Here is a 9,488-nt window from a genome sequence, read left to right as displayed (position 1 = left end):
GGTTCCTGCCAAGGGTTCTGGGAGAGAGAGGAGGAAACCAAAGTGTCCCTTGGGTCACGGGCTGTGGGATGGGATTTGGACTGTTGCCAAAATATCTGAGCTGCCTCCCTTTTCCCCACACAACAGCTCCCACTCGTGGCAGAGCAGGAGAGTCCAGAGAAGACAGCTGCCTCCCCCCTGGGGAAGTTTGAGAGGATGAGGAAGAAGAGGGCAGCAGCTGTGGCAGGAGTGGCAGCTGCCTTGTCCCCAGAGAGAGAGGAGACCATGAAAACCCCTTTCCCTCTTGGCAGGAGGTCAAAGCAAAAGTAAGAGGAGAAAAAGGAAAAGGAAAAGCCGGGGAGAGAGTTGAGCAGGTGGGAGGGAAAAGTGGAGTGGTGAAGGGGGTGGTGGGGCCAAAGGGAGTGTGGGCACGGGGGCAGGAGGGGGAAGGGACAGGGACAGGGGGACAGGGACAGGGAAAGGGTTAGAGGCAGGGACAGGGGCTGGGAGAGGGGCTGGGACAGAGACAAGGATGGGCAGGAAAGGGAAGGGACAGGAGCAGTGACAGGGGCAGGAGGGGGCAAAGACAGGGACAGGGACAGGGACAGGGGTTGGGACAGGGACAGGAGCAGGATTGTGCAGGAACTGGGACAGGGACTGGGAGGGGGACAGAGAGATGGACAGGGACAGGAGTAGGACAGGGACAGAGGGAGGGGCTGGGACAGGAGCAGGGACAGGGACAGGACAGGAATGAGCAGAGACAGGGACAGGGACAGGAGAGGGCAGGGGCTAGGACAGGGACAGGAATGGGCAGGGACAGGGAGAGAGGCAATATCAGGAGCAGGACAGGGGCAGGAGCAGGGACAGGCTCAGGAGTGGGCAGGGGGCTGTACCAGACAGGGTCTCAGCCAGGGAGCAAGAGGGACTCTGTCCCTGTCCTTGCAGGACACCCCGAGCAAAGCAGGTCCTGGCAAACCTGGAGCCGTTCCGGGTGTCCCGGGAGCAGTGCATGAAGGCCCTGCAGATCAACAAGCTGAGGAAATGGTCCCAAGACAGTTCCTCTGGTGGGTATTCCCAGGCAAGGGAGGTTTATTTCCCCAGGAAGGATGTCCTGCCCTGCTGGATGGGTGGCAGGAGGGCAGGGGGTCCTGGGGCTGTGACCCTGAGCCAGAGCTGCCCTCCAGCCCCAGGGCCGTGGCCACAGGCACAGCCAGGCCAGGTGGGGTCATGGGTGGGTTCCTCTGGGGTTTGTCCTGGCCAGGTCTTGGCACCTTGGCAGGGCAGGGGGATCTTGGACACCCTGGAACCCTCCAGGAACACGCCTGGTAAGCAGAAGGTCCCTGCCCTCCTCTCTGCACCTCCAGCTGAACAGTTTATGATTCCCCCTTAGCTTGGTGAAGCAGAAGGAGCTCCAAGACCCCAGAGAACAGCAGAGAAGAGCAGAAGTGGGCTCAGAGCAGCCCCAGTGCACCACTGCATGGAAAAATGGAATAAAGGAATCCCTCAAATCCCTCCCCTGGGTGTGTGAGTTGCTTCTGGGAACAAGAGTGTTTGGTGACCCAGGTGTGACTGCTGGACGTGGATTGGCATGGAAGGGACCACAGTGGGTCTCTTGGTCCCACCTCCCTGCTCTGTCCCAGAGCACATGTCACAGGATTGTACCCAAAATGTTCTGGAATGTCCCCAGTGAGGAGACTCCACATTCCCTCTGGACAACCCACTCAGGGCTTGGCCACTGCACAGCAAAGAAGTTCTTCCTCAGGTGGAACTTACTGGGCATCAGTTCCCGCCTGTCCCTCTTTTTTTTGTGCCTTCTGCTGTTCCACCCTTGGCCCAGACTGATGAAATTCAGGGCAGAGGATGAGTTGTGGAGGATTTGTAAGTGGTGGCTCCTGGCCATGGCTGGCAGCACAGAAAGCAGAGAAATCAGAACAGGAGAGGAAACCTGCAGTTTTTGATAAAAAAGATCCTTCCAGGGGTCCAAATTTTCTGGCTGAGGCATGAAGTGGGCTGGTGGAGAGAAGCAAGGCCAGTCAGTCCCCAGGTGACACTGTCAGCTCAGGGGTTGGTTCGGCTCTACTGAAGTTTTTGGAACATAAGAATTCCCATTATCCCCCTGGAAAGAAAGCCTGAAACCTTTGGATTTTAAGTGCAGTTAGAGGACTGCTTAGGGTGCTCCTTGGGCAGCAGATTTCTCTCATGCCACCTTTTGTCTGGGAGGAATCTTCATCCGTGTTCAAGTCTGGGAGTCGGGAGTGGCGATTTCCCCGCACGTCAACAAAAAAGGAACTGCAACTCTCTTTCCTGAGGAAGGAAAGCCTGCAGCTTTTGGGTTTTAGGTGCAGCTGGCAGGCCACCCTGGGCACTCTGTGGGCAGCACCCAAGGAAACTGGAACTGCAGTGAGGTCTCCCCTCGGTCTCCACTTCCCCAGCTGAACACACCAAGCGCCCTCTGTGTCATCGCGCGGCTTCAAATCGAGACCCTTCCCCATCCTCGTGTCCCTCCTTTGGACAGTCACCAACAGCTCATTGGCTTCCTTATATTATGTCCCCCAGACTGCCCCAGTTTGGCAGGTGAGGCCACCTCAGGGCAGAGTAGAGCTGGACAATCCCGTCCCCGTCCCGGCCGACCCGATGGGGCCACTTCCCAATCGACACTTCCCACAGCGGTGGGAACTCCTGGTGGTGTGGGAAAAGATCTCCCAGTGGCAAAGGCAGCTGTTCCCATCTCCAGGACCTCCTCTGGAGCCAATCCTGTAGGAGCAGATGAAGGAACATCTGCACACTTGGCTTTCTTCTGGGCAAGAGAGAGAGAGAGAGAGACCCCATCCCTGCCAGACTCTTGTCCCTGGAGATCCCTCTGTCTGCTCTCCCTTCTCTCTTTGCCAGGTGGCAGCACCACACAAGGTACATCCCTGAGGAGACACATGGCAAGGGAAAGGCTGGAACCCAGGAGCCTCCTGCAGGCTCCAAAGAAGACATTCCAGCCTGCAAGTGGCAAATCTGAATTTTTCTTGGGGCCCCCGGCTCGCAATCCAGGCCATTCTGGTGGGGCATTCCCAGGAGCAGGTGCAACACAACCCCCTGTCCTCTCTCTGTTTGCCTTCTCTCCGAGGCTGGACTTGATCTGGAAGCCAGACCTGGAGGTCTTTCCATCCTTGACAATTCCCAGCTCCCCCTCAGGGCCTGTTTAATCTGTTCTTTAGTTTTCTCCAAGTTTTCTCTGTTCTTTAGTTTTTTCCAAGTCGGGCTTAAAAAGTGTAAAAAAGGATAAACCTTAAAAAGCATAAACCAGGCTGAGGAGAAGGAAATGGTTGTAGAGACTCCCCTTGGAATCTGTTCAGAGGAACTTTTTTGTGCCTTCTGCTGTTCCACCCTTGGCCCAGACTGATGAAATTCAGGGCAGAGGATGAGTTGTGGAGGATTTGTAAGTGGTGGCTCCTGGCCATGGCTGGCAGCACAGAAAGCAGAGAAATCAGAACAGGAGAGGAAACCTGCTGTTTTTGATAAAAAAAGACCCTTCCAGGGGTCCAAATTTTCTGGCTGAGGCATGAGGTGGGCTGGTGGAGAGAAGCAAGGCCAGTCAGTCCCCAGGTGACACTGTCAGCTCAGGGGTTGGCTCAGCTCTACTGTAGTTTTTCGGTTACACTGAACCAGAGAATTCCCATTCTCTCCTCCAAGGCCATGCCTGGGAAATCCAGGCTGCTTTAGTTCCTGGAATTTGGTTCCAGGAAGAATGGCTGTTTCACTGTAACTTCAGCAGCAGAGTTACATCAACACCTGGAGCCCCTGTGGCACCCAACACTGCTGTGGTTCGGGGAAGTTCTCAGTGGGTGACTCTTGCCCTCTCCTGCTCTGCAGGAACAAGGAACGTTTTTTTCTTCCTGCCGACCCCGTTAATTAAAAACCACCAAATGCCAGAAATCATTTACAGATCAAAGGCCCTGAGCTTGACGTCAGACCTGAGCGGAATGAGGTCAGTTGTTTCCTCTTCGTCCACGTGACATTGCCGTGTTTGTGAATAGGAATGAAACTCGTGGAGAAATGGATTTGATTCCTGGCGGCTTTTATTCTCATTCCCAAACTCCCTGCCTTTGGACACTTGGATTTTAAGGAGGTGCTGCCAGAAATAGCAATAAAGAGTGACCAGGCCCTGACACAGCTGCCCAGGCCACTCGAGGGTGTGTCCCCAGTCCTGCAAGTGTTCAAAAAACCTGTGGAGGTTGCCCTTGTGGACGTTATTTCGGCGATAAAAAACCTATCACCAGGTGCTGGGTTGATGGACCCTCTGATCTCAGAAGGCTTTTCCAACATTATTCCATGATTCCATAATTGCACCTTTTTAGTACCCACAGAAGAGGGAACTGATTGGGTCATTTTTTTTTGCCTCTCCTTCGAAATTTATTTGCCCCTCCCAGCTCTGCAGCCAGAAATGTGGAGCCTGAGTTCCTGGGAGGGGGTGCACTGGATCAATCCCCACATTCATTTATGGCAGGTGGGAATATTTTGACTGTCCGTGGCCCAGAGATTGAGTGACTCATAAATCACAGGATCTGCTTGGGTGTGACTGAGCTGCTCTGCCAAAGAGCAGAAAACTGAGAGCCCTCTGGGGGTTTATGATATGTCCATAAAAAGCTTGGATTAATGGATTACCAAACCAGTGCTGGGTGAAGTCTTTATAAGCTTCGAGCGCTGGGCAGAGAGAGAAAGTCTGAGAGACAGAAAAAAAAATAAAAATAAAAAGAGGCAGAGAAAGACCAAACCTAGAGAAAATAAATTACATCCAGGTTAGGAGAGGCTCAGCTTTGCAGGTACCATGAGAGGCCTCCTTCCCTGTGCCATCCTGGCAGTCCTCGTGCTGGTGCACAGCTCCTGGGCAGTCTATGTGCAGGTGAGTTTTCTCTCTTTGGTTTATTGATTTTAAGAGTTCAACCAGGTGCTGATATTATTTAAACTTGTGGCTGCAACAGGAGTCTTGAAGTCAGGTAAAGAGACCTGGGTTTTTGCTTTGCTCTGCCTTGATATCCAAGTGCCTCTCCCTGTGCTCCACGCTTGCTTTCTGTAAAATTCTCCACGAAAATTCTGTTTATTTACCTTCTGCAGGCACATCCCTGCTCTGAAATCCCTCAGGGGCTGAGGTGTTTTGTGTCCAGGGTTTTCCTTGGCAGATAATCCCAAGGTGCAAGAACTGGGGATGCCTCTAATTTTAATCCAAAGCCACAAAATTTCAGGGAATGATGCAAACCTCTAACTTTGGAGAACAATATAAACAAGGTGTGACACAAGAGAAATTGTCTTGTCTCACCTGGATCTGGACAGGATGGTCTTTTATTAACAGGTGTGCTTATGGGTTGGACCTACAACTTCCACCTGTAAGAAAAGGTGAAAAAAGTTCTTGCCTGGATCCAGTGGAATATCACAGGCAGAGAAGTGGCTGGAGGAGGTCCATTAAATTTTCCAAAGTACACAACACCTGATATTCCACGTGCACAGACTGAATTCCGTGTGCACAGACTGATATTCCATGTGCACAGACTGAATTCCATGTGCACAGACTGTTATTCCATGTGCACAGACTGGCATTCCATGTGCACAGACTGATATTCCATGTGACATGAAGGCAGTTAGGAAGGTCCTGAAGTGCTCTGGTCTGTCCTTGGGATAGATTTTGATCATCCAAAGAAACAGTCTGGGAGATGTGAGTTTGCCTTGTCAACAACTTCCTCAGAATTCCAAGAGAATTAATGTTTCTTAACCAATTACTGACTCTGTGTGTGCAGCAGCTTTCCAGGGACAAGGTGCCTTGAACTATCCTCTCTTTGGATGACAGACATATCCATAGGTTTCAGTTATTCCTTTCCTCCAAATCGTTCTTCAACAAATTAGTCTTTTGGAGAGCAGATATTTTACTACGTCATGGAAAAAAACCACCTCAGTTTTCCACTTGGAGGCATTAAAACCAAACCCTAAATGAGAAGAGCTGTTTCTAGGTTAGGTGAAAGTGTAGGAAGTGGATTTTTAAGCTGGAATTTTTATCCCACTAACCATTAAATCCACATTTCCCCCAGCACACCAGAACTGTGCCCTCCTTCCACCTGCACCTCCCGAGATCCCCGAGGTCTCACTAGTTCCTCACCTGCACAAAGTTGACTTCCACCCTTCTTGCCTGAAGTTCTTCCCCAGAACCTCCCTCTCCCTCTCCTTTAATAGCCCAGAAATGTTTCATTTCAAGAAATGTTTTTGCGAAGATCTTCATGTGATGCCCAGCTTGGTTTTGAAGTCTGGGTGTCGCTGTCCTGGCACTTCCCATCACAGATCTGGAGGGAATGGGATGGAAATCGGAGGAATATGAGTTATCTCACTTTGGAAGGGAGATTCTGCTCAGGTTTAGCTCTGTAATACATTGTTCTTATCTGAGCTGGTGGGGTTTTTTTTCTATTTTTGTTGTTCCTTTGTCCACTTTTGTCCCCTTGACCTGCACATCTAAGGGTTTGTTCCTAATTCCTGGATTCTCTGAAATTGCTCCTGCTGAAATCCACCTTTTTTTTTTAGTTCCCTCTTTTATGTTTCTGATATCTGAGAGCAATGGCTGAATTTGGAACTGCTTTCATACAGGAAAAGTTGATTCCTCATAGGCAATGAGGGCTGGTTTATGTTGGAAAAACCCTCTGAAATCATCACGTCCAATCATTAACCCAGCACTGCCAGGGCCACCACTAATCCATGTCCCCAAATGCCACATCCACTTGTTTTTTGATCGCTTCCAGAGGTGGTGACTCCACCACTGCCCTGGAACTATTGCCTCACCATTCTTTACAGAATCATAAAATCACGAAGGTTGGAAAAGCCCTCTGAGATTATCGGATCCAGCTGATAAATTGACCAGAGTAAAAAAAATAAGATGAGTGCAAGAGCAAAGAGTTTGACTTTCTTGAGTAATTTAATATCAAAAGTTTATGTGGTTGTTTTTTTTTTTTTTTTTTAAACTTTAACACCAAAATTCTCTGATTCTGTAAAAAACCCCACCCCCAATCTATCAGAGTCAGCTACTCCCCCTCATCTCACACTTTTCACCGCTCAGCTCGTGAGATTATGAAACAAAAGACAAAATTTAGTCTTGTGCTGCATCAGAGTCACTTTTTTTCCTGTGAATGAGTTGCTTTTCCCAGAATGGTTTGGGTTCACAGGGACGTTAAAACTCCCCTTGGTCCACCCCCTGCCACGGGCAGGGGCACCTTCCACATCCCCTTTGGGATATATTGGCTATTCAAGCAGGTTAAAACAGAGGAGAAAGATAAAATTGAAAATGCTTATTTATCTTCTAGGCCAGGTTCTACTAATCTGCAGACAAGCACAAACTCTGTGGGCTTGGTTTAGCAACTGCCAAACCTGCAGCTTACACTGATGACCTCGAAAGGGGGAATTCACTGGGAACTGTGGGAATGACCTTTAACAGTGATTTAAAACAATGGAGTAATATTTCCCAGAAGTTCCCTTCCAACTCAGAAGCTTCTGTGATTCTGAATTGATGGAAATTTGCCGCTTCCCCAAGGCCCTGGCACGAACTGCCCAGAGAAGCTGTGGCTGCCCCATCCCTGGGAGTGTCCAAGGCCAGGTTGGACGGGGCTTGGAGCAACCTGGGCCGGTGGAAGGTGTCCCTGCCCGTGGCAGGGGGTGAAAGGAGATGGGTTTTAAGGTCCCTTTCAACCCAAACCATTCCATGATTCCATGACATTGCCCAGCCATCTCTTTTCCAGCCTGTTTGGAGTCTCACTCCTGGGGGTCAGCGAAGCCCCAGTTGTGCCTCTGTCCACTGCGACTCCCAACGAAGGTCTGAGCAGCAGTTGGGTCTCACAGCTGCTCTGCAAGGTCTGTGCCTTCAAGACCTCATGATTTTGCCTTGAGCCAGCACGGGTTTTATCTGGTTTTCCATTCAGCACTGCCTTTTCCCTCTATTACATTTTTTGGGGAGAGCTGGAGGTTGAAACGGAAAAGATTTTTTCCTGAGGACTGACCCTCCTTATGTCGTTTTTTTTTTTTTTCCAATTCTTTCTACACAGGATGGAGACTTAAAATTCCCCCTGGAATCTGTGAAGAAGCTGAAGGAGCTCATGAATGGGAACAGGCCTGTCAGCCCTCGCTTGGTGGTGCCTGTGACCGGTCAGGCTGTGTGCCACGAGAAATCCCTCCCTGCAGAATTCCAGCCCGTGTGCAAGAGGGAAGACGCCCACGAGATTTTCCAGAGGCTGAGTATGTCTCTCATGTTGCTGACTTGCCATTCCAATCCCGCTTTTCCACCTTAGACATTAAAATGCCTGGAGGTGAAGTGAGGAATGACTTGTCCTGTGGCTCCTGAAGGAGCTGAGGGGGTTTGTGTTGCCTTTGGGATGGTTTTTTCTCCCACAAGGGTTGGGCTGCACGAGGTGTGAGGCCCCTAAAGAAGATCCCTGGGCACACCGTGAAAAACTTCATCCAGGTAGAATCATGGGATCACTGAACAGTCTGGATTGGGAGGGACATAAAGCCCATCCAGTTCCACACCTTGTCATGGGCAGGGATTCCTTCCACCAGACCAGGTCTCTCCAAACCCTGTCCAACCTGGCCTTGGACACTTCCAGGGATTCAGCGGCAGCCACAGCTTCTCTGGGCAACCTGTGCCAGGGCCTGCTCACCCTCACAATATTATTCCTTAAAAGTTAATCTAAATAGACCCTTTTTCAACTTAAGGCCGTTCCTGCTACCCAAGGCTCCCCTGCCATGCTCTGCTGCTGCACTGGTTGCTTTTTCATGGTGTTCTATTCCATTTATCTCCTGTTCAGTGCAGTGAACCCTTCAGGAAGCAATGCTGCCACGTTCTGCTCTCCCCTGGCCTCTTCCACCCTTTGCCTCCCGATGGATCCGTGTTTGATTTAGTTCCTTAAGCCAGACTTTAGCAAGAACAGTAGTGCTTTCAAGGAATATTAAAACAGTGGAACAGTGATGGGGAGGGGCTCCCCAAGTCCCTTGGCCTCTGATTTAACCCCCCCCTCTCCCCTGCCAGGCCTGGCTGCCGAGGATGACCTGTGTGAGATCTGCGCCAATGCTGCCTGTGCCGGCTGCTTTTGAGTGAGGAACCACCCCCAAGAAGAGGTGTCCAGCTGGGAAGTTCGTTCATTCCTGTGGCCAGATCACATCCTTTCACCAATCAATACCTCTCCCACCACAGCCCAAGCAATGCTGTGGTGACATCAGGTGCCACCAGCGGGGCGGTTCTGCCAGCAAGGGGGCTGGGAGCTCACCCTGAGAGCCTCCAGTGCTGCTGGAGTTGGGTCACACTTCCAGGAAAACGTCCTGGGTTTCGTTTCCCACTGTTTTGCCTGGGTTTGAACATCCCCAGTTGAAAATCAGCGGTCTTTTCAGGCTTTTTAGTAGCTGATATTTAATATCTGATATTTGATGTCTAACACATAATATCTGATCATTAATATCTGCCTGTGATTTGGCCTCCCCCTGCACACAGCACTGGGTTA

At 50.6% G+C, this 9,488-nt stretch overlaps 1 protein-coding gene across 1 annotated transcript; it reads left to right on the top strand.

The window, feature by feature from the left end:
* Nucleotides 1-4,665: 4,665 nt before the first annotated feature.
* Nucleotides 4,666-9,184, top strand: LOC114070547 (guanylin-like). Its single transcript, XM_027908012.1, has 3 exons — nucleotides 4,666-4,870; nucleotides 8,040-8,229; nucleotides 9,020-9,184. Exons 1-3 carry the CDS (start codon nucleotides 4,796-4,798, stop codon nucleotides 9,082-9,084), a joined length of 330 nt encoding a protein of 109 aa, XP_027763813.1. The 5' UTR covers nucleotides 4,666-4,795; the 3' UTR covers nucleotides 9,085-9,184.
* The last annotated feature ends 304 nt before the right edge of the window (nucleotides 9,185-9,488 follow it).

This window comes from Empidonax traillii, unplaced genomic scaffold (genome assembly GCF_003031625.1).
Source record: "Empidonax traillii isolate 1590-97213 ecotype Southwest subspecies unplaced genomic scaffold, ASM303162v1 scaffold1601:size85128, whole genome shotgun sequence".
Classification (NCBI taxonomy): Eukaryota; Metazoa; Chordata; class Aves; order Passeriformes; family Tyrannidae; genus Empidonax; species Empidonax traillii.
The sequence above is the reverse complement of the archived record's forward strand: the minus strand, read 5'-3'. Positions and strand labels throughout refer to the sequence as shown.